Source organism: Mobula hypostoma, chromosome 4 (assembly GCF_963921235.1).
Source record: "Mobula hypostoma chromosome 4, sMobHyp1.1, whole genome shotgun sequence".
In the NCBI taxonomy this organism is placed as follows: Eukaryota; Metazoa; Chordata; class Chondrichthyes; order Myliobatiformes; family Myliobatidae; genus Mobula; species Mobula hypostoma.
Window position 1 is genome coordinate 151,641,405 of NC_086100.1, and position 19,864 is coordinate 151,661,268.

At 40.2% G+C, this 19,864-nt stretch overlaps 1 protein-coding gene across 5 annotated transcripts in view; it reads right to left on the reverse strand.

The window, feature by feature from the left end:
• Positions 1-19,864, reverse strand: part of adamtsl7 (ADAMTS-like 7) — a 554,745-nt gene that overhangs the window by 52,611 nt on the left and 482,270 nt on the right. For 4 of the 5 annotated variants that reach the window (XM_063046729.1, XM_063046728.1, XM_063046730.1 and 1 more), the window contains 3 exons: positions 8,160-8,335; positions 6,970-7,075; positions 4,688-4,921 (listed from right to left, as the gene is read on the reverse strand). In XM_063046729.1, coding sequence (XP_062902799.1) covers positions 4,688-4,921; positions 6,970-7,075; positions 8,160-8,335 — 516 coding nt within the window. The remainder of the gene's footprint in view (positions 1-4,687; positions 4,922-6,969; positions 7,076-8,159; positions 8,336-19,864) is intronic. The other variant, XM_063046726.1, reaches the window with a different exon arrangement.

The following is a 19,864-nucleotide window of genomic DNA, read 5'->3' on the forward strand; positions in this document are numbered from 1 at the left end:
TGATTAGTTAAGGCAACCAAGAAGATGATTTGGCCCCAATTATTCACCACACACTTATGTATGTAGATATTATTCATAAGTCTGACTATGCAGTAATATGTATTGCAAAGCAATTAGTCAATAACTGAACACATTCTTTTTAACACATTATTTTTAACACATTATTTACTAGCAAGGCTTAGATCTAAAATGCAGTTTAGATTCTCAATGTAGATTGCTGAGCTACCTAAGCATTCGTCCATTGAAAATTAACAACCAATCCAAGTTAGTTGGTATGCTAGTAAGTATATTTATATTGCTAAGTTATGATGTCAGGATATCCAAAAAAAAACCTCCCAGTCATCTAATTACCTCTGAAGAGTAGAAACATTTGTAAAAGTCGCAAAACTAGATGATGCATAGCAAGGTCCCAAATTTCTGGTTTAAGATGGCACTGGTGAAGCACAGCGATGACTTGTTGGCAGCAAACACAACCATTATCTACTTTATTACTCACACTTGTTCTTAAACACAATCACTGCAATCGATAGCCTGTCATTTCTCATTTGCAGTGGAGCTTTTGAACTTCCTGTACAAAATGGCATTTTTGCAGTATGTGTCGAAGGTCAGGACACTTGCCGTGTGGTGTGTAGTGGCTAAATTGAGGTGGTGGGGCCCAGGCCCGGGCTGAAAAACAGGGAATAAGCCAATATTTGGTTATTACTGGAGTGCACTTGTTGCGGGTGATCTGAAGCGGCAGAACTGAGGCGAAGCAGGCTGCAGGCAGTGGGGCCTGGGCCTGAGAGAGGAGAATAATCTGCTGCTTGGCCAATTTAAATGCCAGGCCAGATTGGGAAGGTTGGGTATGGGCCGAATTGAGCTGGTGGGCCCAGGCTCAAGAGCGCATTGAAATGGTAGACCCTGGGTCTGACAGCGAGGAACGACTGAAGGTTTGACCGATTTAATTACCAAGCCAGATCGGAAAGGTCAGGTATGGGCTAAATCAAGGCAGCGGGGCATGAGCCTGAGAGTGCATTGAAACAGCAGGGCCTGGATTTGAGAGTGAGGAACTGGGTCAGATTGAAAAGGTCAGGGTGGACTGGAGGTGAGAGACAGGCCGGTGTTCAGCTCGCTGCTCTGCAAGGTTTACTTGTCTCTATGCTAAACTGACGCTGTGGCCTGCAACTAACGGGCTCTTGGACTGGCTGTGACTGGCATTGTGGCTGTGTGGACTCACTTCTGTGAACTTCATTTCTGAACATTATTTGCTTACTTTTATTGCTTGCATGATTTTCTTTTGCACTTAGGGTGCTTGACGGTCTTTTTTAATGGTTCTCTTGGGTTTCTTTGTCTTGTGGCTGCCTGTAAGGAGATTAATCTCAAGGTTGTATGTAGTATACATACTTGGATACTAAACAACTTTGAACTTTGAATTTTGGGTCAATGAGATAAATAAAATAGTGATTCTTCGAGGCAAAGCTATCTCCACTGAATCACTCCTGACGTGATAACTTACAAAGCCGAATTCGGGTTCATTAAAAAATAATTAACCTTAAGATACTTGGCCTGTGCGGATCATGATATGCACAGAAAACACAACTAATCATGACTGTGTAATCTCATGATTTTACAGTCCTAGTAGAGGGGAAGAAAGATTTGTTCCAGACTCATCATTGCAATATTATAATGCTTAAATACATATTACACCTTAGAACACCACTGCACATGTCCATGCACTTCCATATAGATGGACCCATGGCAAATTGGGATTGATCACTGTCATGTTTCTGTTTAGCTCTGTCGTGTAACACAAAAGCATTGAATTACACAAAGATCTTCTTGGCCCTATTCTGCTTACAAGGATCAGTACATTGTGAGTATACTGAGATGGCACTGGATAAGAGCCCATAAATATAGTTATATTTCCCACTGTCTGTGGATATCTATTAGCATGGAATGAGCTGCACACACAAATTGCTGGAGGAACTCAGCAGTCCAGGCAGCATCTACAGAAAAAAGTACCGTCAACATTTCGGGCCGAAACCCTTCGGCAGGACTTGAGAAAAAAAGCTGAGGAATAGATTTCAAAGGTGGAGGGAGGGGAGAGAGAACCACCAGGTGATAGGTGAAACCTGGAGAGGGAGGGATGAAGTAAAGAGCTGAGAAGTTGATTGGTGAAAGAGACAAAAGGCCATGGAAGAAAGAAAAAGTGATCAGGAGCACCAGAAGGAGACAATGGGCAGGCAAGGAGATGGGAAAGGGAAAAGGGGATGGAAAATAGAGAAGGGGTAGGGTTTGGGGGACATTACTGGAAGTTTCAGAAATCGATGTTCATGCCTTAAGTTTGGAGGCTACCCAAATGGAATATAAGGTGTTCCTTCAACCTAAGTATGGCCTCATCACAACAATGTAGGAAGCTATGGATAGACATATTGGAATGGGAATGGGAAGTGGAATTAAAAGCGGTGGCCACTGGGAGATCCCGCTTGTTCTGGCAGATGGAGTATAGTTGCTTGGTGAAGCAGTCTCCCAATCTACGTCGGGTCTCACTGATGTACAGGAGGCCACACTGGGAGAACCAGACACAGTAGATGACCCCAACAGACTCACAACTGAAGTGTTGCCTCACCTGGAAGGACTATTGAAGGCCCTGGATGGTAGTAAGGGAGGAGGTGTAGGGGCAGGTGTAGCACTTGTTCCAACTACAAGGATAAGTGCCAGGAGGGAGATCAGTGGGGAGGAACCAACGGACAAGGGAATCACATAGGGAGCGATCCCTGCGGAAAGCAGAAAGTCGGGGGGGGGAGGAGGAGGGAAAGATATGTTTGGTGGTGGGATCCAATTGGAGGTGGTGGAAGTTTTGGAGAATTATGTGCTGACGTGGAGGTGGTGGGGTGGTAGGTGAGGACAAGAGGAACCCTATCCCTGGCAGGGTGGTGGGAGGATGAGGTGAGAGCAGTCGTACGTGAAATTTAAGAGATATGGTTGAGGGCAGCGTTGATGGTGGAGGAAGGGAAGCCCCTTTATTTGAAAAAGGAGGACACCTCCTTTGTTCTGGAATGAAAAGCCTCACCCTGAGAGCAGACACGGAGGAATTGAGAAAAGGGGAAGGCTTTTTTACAAGTGGTACGGTGGGACGAGGTGTAGTCCAGGTAGCTGTGAGAGTCCATGGGTTTGTAATTGACATCGGTGGATAAGCTGTCTCCGGAGATTGAGACAGTGAGATCGAGGAATGGAAGGGAGGTGTCGGAAATGGACCAGGGGAATTAGAGGGCAAGGTGGAAGTTGGAGGGAAAGTGAACGAAATCGATGATTTCAGCACGGGTGCAGGTAGCATCACCAATGCAGTCGTCGATGCAGCGTAGGAAAAGTGTGGGAAGGTCATCAGTGTAGGCTTGGAACATACATTATTCCACATAGCCGACAAACAGGCGGACATAGCTAGGAACCATGCGAGTGCCCATGGCCACACCTTTTGTTTGAAGGGTGTGGGAGGAGCCAAAGAAGAAATTATTGAGAGTGAGGACAAGTTCCGCTAGGTGGAGGAGAGTGGTGGTGGGAGGGGGAAAGTAAAATCTGTAAGGATTCACAATTCAAATGGGTGTCAGGTTCAATGTCAACAGTTGTATGCCACAGAATAGTGCAGCCAGACTCTGACCAGCTGCATCAGTCTGGGAGCCTTCACAGACCTTTGAACAATGGCTGCAACCTACACAAGTGGATTTTCTCAAATGTTCTTTCTATGACTTTACGCAGGATTTCATTCAACCCTCTTTGCGTTGTCAGAAATAATTCAGATTCAAGTTGAACATGTTTAACCTGTTGTACCTTCTACTTCATTAACATTTCTCATGATTAATATTAATCTCTGTAAATTACCTTTGATATTGCCTCATTCATAATCTCTGGCTTGGTCCAGAAGGTGAGGATGTGCAGCTGCTGAGACTGTGAGGAGGGAAAATGGTAATTGGAGAACAGTCCTAAAGAAGGTAAATGGTGATGGTTAGGAGTATCCTCGCTCTAGGAACAAGGGAATGGCAGGTTGGGGTGGTGAGGAATGTGGGAGAGTTCTTGTGAATGGAGAGGAAAGGGAAGGTGCAAGAGAGAGAAGAAAAACTGAGGGTGGTGGGTAAGGGTTGATGTCAGACATCAGCTCTTCCCACTCTTTTTATCTTAACTATCAAAGAGCACTATCGTTCTTTTCTCCCCCAGCTAATATGAAACATTAATATGCATGAATTATTCCCTTCAACCACACTTTACACTGGCAAGTTGTGTATTCTCACCACCCTGACAGCATCTTGTATCTATTCTTGTGTAAACATTTACAAATTCAAAATGAGTGGCAAAATGAGAGAGAATTCAAGGAAACGAACTGGAACTGGAGCAGAATGGCAGGGTTCACATTAAACTTGGAAAAACCAGCTTCAAACAAACATTAAGGAACTAAAGATAACAGAATATTAACCCTGTCAATGCCACTTAGTTGTGCCTTTAAGGTGCAACCATTTCAGTATGCTTCTCCGGTCTAAAGCTATCTGATAGGGATTCACATCAAAAGCACTTCCATCACAATACATGGGGTTTCAGAAAAGCAAAAACTGGAAAATCTTTACAACACTGCTTACTCCAACATTATTCTGACAGTTTTCTGCCAATGCTTTGAACTTCATACTTGAATGACAATAAATTTGGTATCATTTCTCACCTGTACCACAAGATACAGTGCATTCTGTGCTTCCAAATAGTTTCCAGTTGAATTCCCTCTTTTTCCTTGGCCCCTCTCCCCAAGAGTTCAGCCTTTCTTCGGGATTCTTCTGGTAATTTCCGGATTGCAGCTGATTTGCATGGACCCCACTTACAAAGTTTCCCACCTCTTTTTCGCGTAGCACATACATTTCACCATCAACTCCGTATGACAACTGACCATTGAGAGCTTCTTCTGGAACAGGGAAAAAGGTTTTTGAGTTTTCAATTGGCATTGATCAAAATCCAAAAAAAAAGGCCACCCAAGTGGGGCATCTTGGTATAATGGTGGCAGAGTAGTTAGGTTCCTAGGCTAGTAATATAGAGATCTGGACCAACAATCTAGAGACGCAGGTTCAAATCCCACCGTAACCGCTGTAGAATTTGAATTAAATTAATATATGGAATTAAAACATAAACAATTTAGATCAGCAATAATGAGCATACAACTATCAGATTCCTATAAAAAGCCATCTGGTTCACTATTGTCCTGCATGTAAGGAAACCTGCTAACCTTACCCAGTATTGCCTACACGTGACACCAGATTCAGATCAATGTGATAGATTTTTAAAAATAATGCTCTGAAATGGTTCAGTAAAGTACTTAGTTTAGGAGCACTGAGGGATGGTCAATAAACACTGGTGTAGTCAGCAATGCTAGATTCTGAGGAAGGAGTAAATAGAAGAAAAAACATGTTATTTGAGCCAAATGGGAAAAGCTAAACATTCTTCAGAGCAGCTCTCAGCTGTCAACAAAACAAAATGTACATAAATCATTACTTATGACATATTAATTATCAATAAAATGGAAGAAGCTGCAAAATCGCTTAACCTCAAGATTTTGACATGCCGCAGCATTCCTACCCCTTCCTTAATAATTATTCTGCATTAGCTTTTTTCTCATTTTCTTAGTGGGAAGGGAATAAAATTCAGTTTTTAACTTTGGACTTCCTGGGACAGAGACTAAGTGAAGGATGGCTCTCTGAACTAAGTATAACCCTTCCCTGAGGTGACTGGCAGAGCAGGAGGAGCTCTGAGAAACTGCACAGTCAGCAGTTAAATCAAGGTGAGTTTGTTGTTATGTGCACTAGTATGGTGAGGTGCAGGTACAATGAAATCTTGCTTGCAGCAGCTTCACAGACACATAGGTACAGACAACACACAAAATATGCATCTAATTGGGTGGTGTGGGCTCATTGGACCAGAACAGTCTGCTATAGTGCTGTATTTTTAAATAAAAATAAAATATAAATTGTACAAGGCAGTGAAATGATAAAGAGAGGTAAAAATGCGCATAGGCCTTAGTACAAAAGAAAACCCAGTCCGAGACAAGTCCATGGTAGTGGAAGAGGTCAGATTAGAATTTGATTGTTGTTTGGAAATTGCAGAAAGTCACAATATAAAAATAATCTAAATTTAAAACCAAATCATGAAATGAAAGCTTTGTGGATGTATGGGTTGATGTTCCAGTGTACACTAGTAGTTATGCCCGGCTGGTGTTGGCAATAGAGTGCAAGGATCAATAGAGAGTGATGCACACTGTAAACTTCAGCTCCACTGCAACCATAGCTTAAAGCCAGCCGAGAGTTTGGACTGAGGCTAGGTTGGCTGGATTTGAGGGGGTGAGGGTAGGATTGGACGGTAGGAATGGCTACAGGTCTCAATAGGTTGTTGAGGCTGGGGATGTGGGCAAATGACTGCAACCAGTGCAGTAGTAAGGTGGTGGTAGCAGGTGGAGAAAGAATGATTGCAGTCTGTGTTGTGGATTGGGCTGCTGGAGTGGGGGAATGTGAAGTTGATCATGACCACTTTGGATAAAGTGTTTGGGTAATTGGTCAGTGGGGCAAGGGTGGAAGGTATTGGAGAACACATTTTCCATGCCTCCAGGATGGGGATGCTTGGTAGGACTGTATGACTCCTTTTTGTTTGTAATTGCTTTGCATCTACAAACCAGTTATGGACCTTTCTGATTAGTGAAATATTTCCCCAAAAGCCTCCACTGCTCTTTTGGAAACAACCCCCACCTAGCCAATCTTTTTTCTCAGCTAAACTTATCCAATCCTGACAACATCCTTCTAAATTTCTACAGTGATTATTGACGGTGATTATGAACGTAACTTAATTTCTTTTGCCATTTCCTTTTGATTTTAGCGAACCTATTCATATACTCTCGTGCAAATTGCATTATCATAAAATATACTGAAAGTGACATGGTCTTGATAGGAAGACGAAAAAGAATTTTACCTAAATGGTGCCCTGATGTATGTGACAGTGAATGGCTGCTGACTACATTGTCAGTTGGCAAAACATACTCAAAATGCACCTTGGGGTTTGCTTGTTGATATATCACCTGAAAGATATAAATAAAATGCAATTGTTTATTTAAAAAAATAAAACAAAGGTTTGATGAATGAGAAAGGGGTTGCAGCATAAAAACTGAGATCAAATGTCATTTGAACCAAACAAGATTTTTAGGATTATGCATACGATGTGGTGATAGTCATTTGCATTAATTAGCATTCTCTGTGAAAATGGAATTATGTTAATATCCTCTCTAAGAACAGATGACATTCATAAAAGCAACAAGGCCAAGAACTTTCTCTCTAATTACTGAAAGTGCTGCAATGTTCTTAGTAATTTCTGTGGTAATTTCCACTTTACAGTAAATTTAATATTCTTATCTTATTCTTTCTGGTGCACATCTACATGTACCAGTGAGGATATGATTGTTAAGAGAGAAATTCATCCTCATATCTGCATTTCTAAATCACTGATATAAAAGTTTCCTATTATTTAATGGAGCTGAATTTTTAAAGCAAGACTCAGTCTTGTAGATCGGATGGCATTGCACAATTTGCACTACTGATTCAAGGACAAATTTCAAGATGATTCTTGTTGTTTGCCTACTTACACGCTCAATAGTTCCCCTATATTGGGTGTTAAGTTAAGGATATCCCAATTGACATCCCATTTTTTTGCTTAAAAGCTCATGAAAGTTTGTGGGTAGCAGTAGATTTGATGAATGCCAAGTACCCTCTGGCCACAAAATGCAGGCAATAAATTCAACATTCTCTCAAATGTTATAAAACCAGTTTATTCAATCAACAAAACTATATTAACATTCCTTCCAATCATAAGCATCACAGTGACACACTGACAATCAATTTATTTTTAATGTTGTACCAATATTTTTTTCTATCACTCACACTTTATTGACACTTTATGTTTCTTATTCATTTCTATTTTTCTGGGTTCTACACCTATTCCCTACAGTTATTCTTTGTTGATTTTCAGAATTTTGCACATTTCTTTTGCTGGAATATTCCTATTCAAACCTCAGGGGATTACAGTCTTCGGCTTATGAACAGAAGCATTGTGAAGCTTTATGAGCATTTCAAAGATGTTGCCCACTCCAAACTACAGTTTAGACTTACGTAGACATTCAGAATTTCACTGGTTGGTCCGTCAGCAATGAAGGATTCCCCTGCTGTGGTACTTATCTCATTTGGCCTCTTGTACTTGAATAAAGTTCCTGCGGCCTCGTAAGAGCCTGGCCGATCTATGGCCCAGTTTCCATTAATGATAGGTTGGCCAAAGTGACTTCTCAAAGCTGCAAATACATGCCAGTTACTAAAAGTCAGTTTACAGGATGATAACACCATGCACTAACAATCACAAATATTCTTGGGTATGCCATGCATTTAATGCAACTCAAGAACAAGATGTCTGATGAGAATTGGAATGATGGAGAAATTGAACAAACAGAACCTTACACCTTCCTCAGATACTTAGTGTGCGAAGTATTGGCTCCCATTCAGTGCAGCTCCCAACAGAACAATCCCATTTGTCCCATTCTCTGTTCTACTTATTTCTCCATAGACTAGTAACACACTTCATTTACATCCCATTGATCTCCCTTTGTTTCTTTTGCCATTTATGTTCACCAGGGATAATTCACAATGGAAAAGTAACCTGCCAGCACCATCTCTGGGCATCCAGGACCAAAACCACCCTGTCTTAGAAAATGCAAACTCCACACAACGTCAAACTTGGCTGCCTGCGCCTGTGAAGAAGCAGTATTAACCACTGCATCACCACGATAAGCGGAAACTTCTACTAGAAGAGGTCAGAGTACTTATGGCCCTTAGGCCAGGTATTTTGGCCTTTGAGGCAGAAACAACTTAATTAAAGGCACTGTCTTATTTTGTCAATCTACTAATGTGGAAAAAATACTTTTGATAGTTTCCCCTTTATTTTGCTTTAGATTTGCAATTTTACAATGAGTTAAGTGTTCTAATTTCCCCTTTTAAAATCAGTATGTCTCACTGAGGATTCATCAGTAAAAAGAGGGAATTGTTTTGGTCAAGAACATTAAAAAGTCAGCAATTTAAAACTAATGAAAATCAATGTGAACAGTCATATTGTTAAAGTGAAACTAGTCCTGAAACCCTGTCATGTGCGCGCGCGTACGTACACACACACACACACGCACGCACGCACGCGCGCGCACACACACGCACGCACGCGCACGCACGCACGCACGCGCGCGCGCACACACACACACACACACACACACACACACACACACACGATTAGCAATGTTCAGATACCCTCCATGTTTGGTTGTTTAATATGGGAGTCTTATATTACAAATCGAAATATATACTTCCCCTTCATGTCTGCAGGGTACTTACAGGATCAACAACGCTCCTTTAGTTAAGCATTAGACATGAGGTGCCAACTACTCCCTATGACGCATCAATCAAGCAAGCATGGCATCGACAGAATGTTCCACAATAAATTCAATTTTTAAATACAAAATTAATCAGAAACAAAGTAAGTCAGCAGGTATAGGGAATAATAGTGTAAAGATAACAATAACAAAGCATTTACAAATTCTTTAGAGGCCTCCTTCTGTTCTCTCATTCGCAGAACTCTGTCTGCAAACTGCAATGCAGAGCCAAAGAGCTGAAATGTGAGAAGTGATAGCTTTTCCAGGAAGCTTCTGACATCTCGGATCAACAACAGATACTTTACCACGGACAAATGTAGTTGTTTAAAAAATCAGCCCCTTTCTAGAAAACCCAGTAATCAATTTGAAATATTTTTCTCCTTTGAATGAAGAATTATTCCCCTGGTTTCTATCTAATGTTTTATAACTTGTTACAAAGTGTCATGTTTGGAATTTCTGGCTTTGCTGCCAGTGGAGAGCTTTGGGATTATATGAAATGGGAACATTAGCTCTCTGGCAGTTGAATTCATTGGTCGGCAAGCCTGAGAAGTAGACAGTCAAGGTTAAAATTCATATGCATTGTTTAAGGCTATGAGCTTCAAGCAGACACCATTAATATGGATTCTGAGTGATATAGTGTATTCTGGCTGACATGGTTCAACTTATTTGCAATTAGCAGCAGCTGTTGTTAAGTCAATCTAGTGAGACTCAAATTCTTGATGTTAGAGTTAATAAAGGAGGCTAGTTTTGCCCATAAGTTCCAAGCAAGTTGCAGAAAAAAAAAGTAACTGGTAAAATATGTTTCTTCAAGCAAGAGATGTCTGTCATATTTTTTTTCAAATCCATTGATTGCATTCACTATCAAGTTATTTTTAACAGTTCTATAGATAACTCCTCTTCTCTCATTAGTTCAGATGTCAGAGCAATTGTTGGTGAGTATGTAATTCCATTCACTGCTTCTCCAACAAAGCAGACATTTTTGACCAGGTACAGCAACACCTACAGACAGAATCAATGCTTTGGGTTTTAATTGGCAAGCACATTGATGGAGGGAATATGCCACAAAACGAAGACTGCCATTTAGAATGGGCAATGCATAACCATTCCAAGAACGCCCACCTCACCCCCATGGCATTCTGGCATTGACATGGACCAAGGACTCAGTTAGAATGGCCACATTAAATTTGAATTTGCTGCAGCAGGACAGAAGAAATTCAAGTGCTCTCTTAAGCTTCCAGTCAGCTGTTTGGCACAATAGAAGCTGGCTATAACACTCTCCACATCTCCTGAAAATTGCTGGTCAATTAATGGACATGCAAAGATGGGAAATGTCTTGACAAGATATCATATAGAAGGATGCTCATGAGGATTAAAAAGTGTGGGAGAGGATAGTGGGTGGAAATTGGATTTTGAATGGTGCTGAAATTTGCTGATGATATAACACAATGGGAAATGTAGCCATGCCTTTAAAACACAGAAAAAATGCAGTGTGACAGGTGGACTTCAATATCAATAAGTAAGATGTTATTTTATTGTTTTTAAAAGTAAACATAACAATTTTTTAATGGATGTGACTTTAGGCTGTGAAATTAAGAAGTGGGAGCATTAAAAGTAATAGAAAACTCAAAAGCAAGAAGTAAATTATAAGCCTATAATAATATCTAGCATTCAATGCAGAAATGAGCTCTATACTACATAATGGATGTTGATTTACAATTTACAGTGCTAGCGATCAGAAAATCGGTGATCTATTCCCACCACTGTTTGTAAGGATTCATATTACCTTGCCATGACTGTGTAAGATTCCTCCCACATTCCAAAATGTATGGGTTATTGTGTATTGTGGTAAATTGTGGGCATGCTATATTGGCACCGGAAGCCTGGCAATACTTGCTGACTGCCCCCCGCACATACTTGGTCTGTGATGGTTGGTGATGCAAATAATGCGTTTCACTGTATGTTTTGATGTTTTTATGCACATGTGACAAATAAAGTTAATCTTCAAGAATCTTTAATTTTAACTACAATGCAGATACACTCAGGCGCTTTCTTGACATATCACAAACGGAAAGCCCACAAGGCCAGCCTCTAATATTTCAAATGTTTTGCTTTTCTAGTGCTAAAACATCATTGAATCTCTCTTTAATGCTGTCGTAAGAAGGACAATGATGTTTCTTATGCAGGGTTGACCAGCAAACAGGGATGATACAGTGGTTCACCTTACAGTACTAGAGGCCTGGATTCAATTCAGACCCTGGGTGCAGTCTGTATAGAATTTGTACATTCTCCCTATGGTGACATGGGTTTCCTTTCAGTGCACCATGTTCCTCTCACATAAAGATTTAAAGAAGAGATTAGCTTTATTTGTCACATGTACATTGAAATATAGATCCCTAACCCTAACCATATGACTTTGGAATGTGGAGGAAACAAGAGCACACAGAGGAAGTCCATCAAACCTCCTGGTTCGCGGGTTCAGCTCAAGGTTAAAAACCCTGACTGGTCAAACAAAACTGTTACGGAAATAGCAATGAAGAATCTTTCTATATCTGTGTGTGGGGAAGGACAGATAGGGATGGAGGACCTTCATTGCCGCCCTAAGAGCTGGCAGTGTAATGGGCAGTAAGTGTAGGTGAGTGGTAGAATGTAACTGGGGTTGAAGAGAATAATGGGAGAATAAAAATGAGATTGATGTGGGATTACCATAAATGGATAGCTGATAGATAGTTTAGTGAAAGTGATGGGCCAAAGTGTCCGATTCCATGCTGTTAACTCTCTATTATTCTATTCATGGCTAACTTTACATTCACATCTATCCACATTGATCTTTCACCATCTTGCTAATGAAGTATGTATTTATTTGTATCTTAATAATAATCAGAGTCTCTGTTTCCACCATCATTTCGGGAGGACAGTCTCAAAGTCAACGTCAAGTTTATTGTCATGTGCATAGGTACATCTATGTACAGGTGCAATGAAAAACTTACACGGAATAGGAGTAAATACTCACCCCATCTCTTAACCAGATGAACCCTTATTTTTAATGTTCTCGTTCTAGTTAGGGCATTCCCAACCTGGGGTCCTCATTCAATAGTAGGGGTCTATGGTATAAAAAAGGCTGGGAACGCCCCCCGCCTCTAATTTCTTCCACAGGAAGAAATATCCTCAGTGCATCTACATTCTCAGGATCAATGATAGGCTGGAATGAGGGATGAAGTTGGAAGGAGGGTGACCTTGCTTCCACTGAGAAAACAATCCAGTGTCATGTGAGACCTTGTACCTGGAGTTTTGTGAAGTTACAGATATGACTGAGGGCTACCTTGTGGGAGTGTAGGTTGCATAGATGCTGCTCCTTAGAAAGGTATAGGCAAGAGTACGTCTCTCTGTCTGTTGAGTCTGTCTGAGTCTTTGTATACCTGAGGCACGGCCCTCATCGGTACCTAAAGAGTGTTTGTTGTACTGTATTCACATGTCATCCTTGTAAAGGAGCATTCGGTCTAGACAAATAGGTTTTGTATGTCAGTTTTGGCTCAAGTAGAAGTTTTAAAGCAGCCAGGAGGGTTCAGTTTTCAGGATAAGTAGTGAGTGGAAAATGTTCTCAGCTTGCAGAGTAGCATGATTGCAGGATGAATAAAATTGGCTGTCTAAATAATATTTTTGAGCCTTCAGCCCTAGTAAAAGAGGGTTTTTCTTGGGGGTAAATAGTAGCTGCCACTTTATCAGGCCAAATTAGTTGAAAATATTATTGATATTGAATTTTGGGATTATGCTCCCAATTATGTTATTCAGGGAAACTAGATGCCCAAAAGGCAATGCAAGCAAACATGAAAACCTTGCCTGAATATGAGTATGTGATGGCAGAAATCAGTTTAAAATGCCTAGAAATGCTCTACTTTGTGAAAAATGCTTAATCACAGAACTTTACTTTGTGATTAAGCAATTTTCAATTTGTAATGCCTTTTTCCAGTCTTAGAAAATTTTTCCATGTGGACTCTTAGTAGTGTAAGCAAATTACAGTGTGATAACCATAGATGGAATTAAAACTATGAAAGGATGGGACAGGGTAGGTATAGAAGCAAACTCTTTAGCCATTGATGTAAAGAGAAAAAGCAGTAACAGAATTAGAATTAAGATAATAAAGTAAGAAAGTACTGGGGGGGGTGGTGGTGGTGTGACTTGGAGATGTAGGTGGTATAGCTGCTGCCTTACAGCACCACAGACTTGGCTTTGATCCTGACCTCAGATGCTGTCTGTGTGGAGTTTGCCTGTTCTCCTTGTGAAAAGCTTGGGCATGAGGCTGAAATATAAAAACTCTTAAAACTGAAGTAAATAATTAAAACAAAATTTAAAATGACAATTCTTTTAAATAAATTAAAGCTAACACAAACTCATAAACAACATTTAAATAATTACTTTCCTCCTTTAACCTTGCTCTACTAAAATGATCAGGCGGCTGTTCAGACAGGTTGTGGGCTCCAAGAGGCAATTCCCTGGTGGAATACTGGGGAATCCTAAGAAGTATGGGCTTTTCCAAGTCCATTAGTAAATTTCAGACTTCTACGTTTCACTGACTGTACACCCAAGTCCAAGACTTACTTCAGTTTCAATGGCTGAGGGCCAGCAATTCTGATCAGAACTACCGGCAAAAGACAACATGATTCTGCCCAATTAAACATGAATGTGAACTCACTACTGACTTTGTACCAGCAGGAGATAACATAAGATCAGAGAGAAGGCTGGAGGAGGATGAAAAATGTGTGATAATTGCTAACAGGAGTGAGGTGGCCTAGCTTATGACCTTGATCTTTGTTTAGCACTGAAAGTATAGGCCTGGCCCCAAACATCCTGCTTCACTACAAATGATAATCAGGTCAATACAAAAATCAGTTAACTTGTTGAGGTATTCATGGAACGTGAGGTGAAATTATCAAAACATGAAATTGTTTGGAAAATCACTGCTAAACATAACACGAACTTAAATGACAAATGAAGTGTCAAATATAAGAAAGGATACCATTGTTCAGTTGGAACAGGGATTCTATTTTGAAAGATTCATGGGGTTTTCTTCAGATTTTTTTTGGACAGATATTAATGAGTACTAAATCAAACAGTCTCTTCCACTCAGTCTAACTGCTTCTTTCATGACTGTGTGGCCATTATTTTCAAAAGGATGCTCAACCAGAGAGTGCATATTCCCACAGCAACAATTAGTCAACCAACCTTACAGAGGTAAATGCTACTTAAAAGTTCATTATTTTGAATGAAATTTTCAGATGCTGCTGTAACTTTTTCTTTAAATATTACAGATAGATATTAAACAAATAATCATGGTTTGATTTGATATCTGATATTACGTGATGAGAGTTGGCAAGGCAATATGTGAAATTTGTAGCCATTGGGATGAGTTGCAGTAAAATCAAAGCGAAAAGTACCAAATACAGGTCTTAAGGTGTTATACTTAAATGCACGCAGCATAAGGAATAAGGTGGATGATCTTGTTGTACAGCTACAGATTGGCAGGTATGATATTGTGGCCATCACTGAGACGTGGCTAAAGGATGCATGTCTCTGGGAGCTGAACGTCCAAGGATACACGGTGTATCGGAAGGATAGGAAGGTAGGCAGAGGGGGAGGCGTGGCTTTATTAGTAAGAAATGACATTAAATCATTTGAAAGAGGTGATATAGGACCGGAAGGTGCAGAATCTTTATGGGTTGAGCTAAGAAAATGCAGGGGTAAAAGGATCCTGATGGCAGTTATTTACAGGCCTCCAAACAGCTGCAGTGATGTGGACTACAATTTACAACAGGAAATAGAAAAGGCTTGTCAGAAGGGCAGTATTATGATAATTGTGGGGGATTTTAACATGCAAGTGGATTGGGAAAATCAGGTCGGCACTGGATCTCAAGAGAGAGAATTTGTAGAATGTCTGCGAGATGGCTTTTTAGAACAGCTTGTTGTTGAGCTCACTAGGGGATCGGCTGTACTGGATTGGGTATTGTGTAATGAACCGGAGGTGATTAGAGAGATTGAGGTGAAGGAACCCTTAGTAAGCAGTGATCATAACATGACTGAGTTCACTGTGAAATTTGAAAAAGAGAAGCCGAAATCTGATGTGTCGCTATTTCAGTGGAGTAAAGGAAATTACAGTGGCATGAGAGAGGAACTGGCCAAAGTTGACTCGAAAGGGACACTGGCGGGAAAGACGGCACAGCAGCAGTGGCTGGAGTTTATGCGAGAAGTAAGGAAGGTGCAAGACAGGTATATTCCAAAAAAGAAGAAATTTTCGAATGGAAAAAGGATGCAACCGTGGCTGACAAGAGAAGTCCTCCCTCTTTTACGGATCGCGCTTTTCAAACTTGGAAGACTAAGGGTATTTTACGGTTTTTGGATTTATTTTTAGATGGTTCCCTTATGTCTTTTGAACAATTATCTAATAAATATAACCTATCAAGAATACATTTTTTTAGATATTTACAAGTTAGAAATTTTCTAAGTACTATCCTTCCTTTCCAATGCTTCCTCCTATATATATTTTAGATTCGATAATTAACCTTAATCCATGTCAGAAAGGTGCATCGGCTATGATTTATAATATTATTATGAAACTCAGGAAAGCTCCATTTGATAAGATTAGGGTAGATTGGGAACAGGAATTGGGGCTTACCATTTCTGTGGATGATTGGGGGCAGATTTTACAATTAGTTAATACTTCCTCTATTTGTGCTAAACATTCCCTAATTCAATTTAAAGTGGTGCATAGAGCACATATGTCCAAAGATAAGTTAGCGCGTTTTTACTCGCATATTAATCCTTTCTGTGATAGATGTTCGGGGCAGATAGCCTCTTTAACTCATATGTTTTGGTCTTGCCCTACTTTGGAAACTTTTTGGAGAGATATTTTCAATATTATTTCTAAGGTATTAAATATAGATATCTCTCCTCACCCTATTACTGCTATCTTTGGACTACCTAAAATTTCTAGTAATCTTTCCCCTTCAGCCCGTAGAATGATTGCATTTCTTACTTTAATGGCGAAAAGATGTATTTTACAACATTGGAAAGAGCTTAATGCTCCAACTACCTTTTTTTGGTTTTCTCAGACGATTTTATGTTTGAATCTGGAGAAAATTAGAAGTAACCTTTATGATTCTTCATTTAAATTTGAACAGATTTGGGGACCTTTTATTCGATATTTTCATTTAATGTAATATTTACCCTTCTTGTTTTTTTTTCACTGTTTTAATGGAGGTCGGGATTGAGGACGTGATTTTAAGTTTAACTCTGTTTGGTTTCAAGTTAGCCCATTGCTTTGCTTTGCTTTTAGTTAGTTGCACGGTGGGTTTTTTTTTGGGGTTTTTTTTTTCTTTTTTTCCATTGATATATATAAAATCTAGTATACTATTATGTTATCTTGGTTTCTTATGCTTAAATTACATTGTAGTATTTTCTTTTTGGTATTGTTATCTTTTGGAATTTTATCATACTTTAACATTGTATTAATGTTTATATGGCTTACCTTTTTTGTATACTTACTCAATAAAAAGATTTAAAAAGAAAGAAAGAAAGAGAAGTCAAAGCCAAAGTTAAAGGAAAGGAGAGGGCATACAAGGAAGCAAAAATTAGTGGGAAGACAGAGGATTGGGAAGTTTTTAAAACCTTACAAAAGGAAACTAAGAAGGTCATTAAGAGGGAAAAGATTAACTATGAAAGGAAGCTAGCAAATAATATCAAAGAGGATACTAAACACTTTTTCAAGTATATAAAGAGTAAAAGACAGGTGAGAGTAGATATAGGACCGATAGAAAATGATGCAGGAGAAATTGTAATGGGAGATAAGGAGATGGCAGAGGAACTGAAAGAGTATTTTGCATCAGTCTTCACTGAGGATGACATCAGCAGTATACCAGACACTCAAGGGTGGCAGGGAAGAGAAGTGTGCGCAGTCACAATTACAACAGAGAAAGTACTCAGCAAGCTGAATAGTCTAAAGGTAGATAAATCTCCTGGACCAGATGGAATGCACCCGCGTGTTCTGAAGGAAGTAGTTGTGGAGATTGTGGAGGCATTAGCAACGATCTTTCAAAAGTCGATAGATTCTGGCATGGTTCCGGAGGACTAGAAGATTGCAAATGTCACTCCGCTATTTAAGAAGGGGGAAAGGAAGCAAAAAGGAAATTATAGACCTGTTAGCTTGACAACGGTGGTTGGGAAGTTGTTGGAGTCGATTGTCAAGGATGAGGTTACAGAGTACCTGGAGGCATATGACAAGATAAGCAGAACTTAGCATGGATTCCTTAAAGGAAAATCCTGCCTGACAAACCTATTACAATTTTTTGAGGAAATTACCAGTAGGCTAGACAAGGGAGATGCAGAGGATGTTGTATATTTGGATTTTCAGAAGCCCTCTGACAAGGTGCCACACATGAGGCTACTTAACAAGATAAAAGCCCATGGAATTATGGGAAAGTTACATACGTGGATAGAGCGTTGGCTGATTGGCAGGAAACAGAGAGTAGGAATAAAGGGATCCTATTCTGGTTGGCTGCCGGTTACCAGTGGTGTTCCACAGGGGTCCATGTTGGGGCCGCTTCTTTTTACATTGTACACCAACGATTTGGATTATGGAATAGATGGCTTTGTGGCTAAGTTTGCTGATGATACGAAGATAGGTGGAGGGGCCGGTAGTGCTGAGGAAATGGAGAGTCTGCAGATAGACTTGGATAGATTGGAAAATGGGCAGAGAAGTGGTAAATGAAATACAATGTTGGAAAGTGTATGGTTATGCACTTTGGCAGAAGAAATAAACGGGCAGACTATTATTTAAACGGGGAGAGAATTCAAAGTTCTGAGATGCAACGGGACTTGGGAGTCCTCATACAGGATACGTTTAAGGTTAACCTCCAGGTTGAGTGAGTAGTGAAGAAGGCGAATGCACTGTTGGCATTCATTTCTAGAGGAATAGGGTATAGGAGCAGGGATGTGATGTTGAGGCTCTATAAGGCGCTGGTGAGACCTCACTTGGAGTACTGTGGGCAGGTTTGGTCTCCTTATTTAAGAAAGGATGTGCTGATGTTGGAGAGGGTACAGAGAAGATTCACTAGAATGATTCTGGGAATGAGAGGGTTAACATATGAGGAACGTTTGTCCGCTCTTGGACTGTATTCCTTGGAGTTTAGAAGAATGAGGGGAGACCTCATAGAAACATTTCAAGTGTTGAAAGGCATGGACAGAGTGGATGTGGCAAAGTTGTTTCCCATAATGGGGGAGTCTAGTATGAGAGGGCATGACTTAAGGATTGAAGGGTGTCCATTCAAAACAGAAATGCGAAGAAATTTTTTTAGTCAGAGGGTGGTGAATCTATGGAATTTGTTGCCAAGGGCAGCAGTGGAGGCCAAGTCATTGGGTGTATTTAAGGCAGAGATTGATAGGTATCTGAGTAGCCAGGGCATCAAAGGTTATGGTGAGAAGGTGGGGGAGTGGGACTAAATGGGAGAATGGGTCTGCTCATGATAAAATGGCGAAGCAGACTTGGTGGGCCGAATGGCCGACTTCTGCTCCTTTGTCTTATGGTCTTATGGTCTAAATGATATTGTCAAACGGGGTGGGGGGTGGGGTGGGTGTTGTGTGCAGCTATAGAGGAAACATGGGTCAGTTTATGAGTTCTGAAACCTTGTAAGTTGGGAATATGCTCTGGGGTTCAATAACATAGTGACAATTCCAAGTGTGCACTCACGTATGACCGAACAGTTCGCTATAAATGCACCCAATGATACTCTTGGCCCTGAGTGTTTGTAACACTTCCTGTTTGGTTTGTGATTTGAAAACATGAAATGTTAGCATTTCTGATACTCCTGTCACCCAAACACAGATCATTTACAACACTAATGCCAATGCATTTCCCAGCTCTTTGACAGAGGGTATGTCCAGAGTACATTAAACCCCTGTAGAATTCTCATCCAACTGAAGCCCAGGCAATTGCCTAAGTGAAGAGAGAAAGTTGAGGAGGCATGTGGGAACTCTGCTTGTTCACTACAGGAAAGAGAAGATACACAGGGAGTTAATTCCTGGAAAAACTTTGAGTCTATTTCCTTAATCTTGTTGAGTACTTTACGATGGATATTTAAATATACTGTACAGGAACAACTGAAGGTCAAGGTCTCTAAACTCCTGTATAAAACCTGACGAATTATCCTTGGTGTGACTGCTATCAGCCTGCACTCTCACCCGGCACTTTGTTCATTTCTATTTGGTTCAATAAACTGTTTAAAATGAAAGAAAGAAGATGTAAGAATCTGAGTTATTAAGCTTCAGCATGCACAAATTTTGAAATTATATTTACCTTGCCTCATTGGTTAAATAAACTATAGAAGGGTATGTAGGTTTTCTTTTAAATGGACTCCTTAT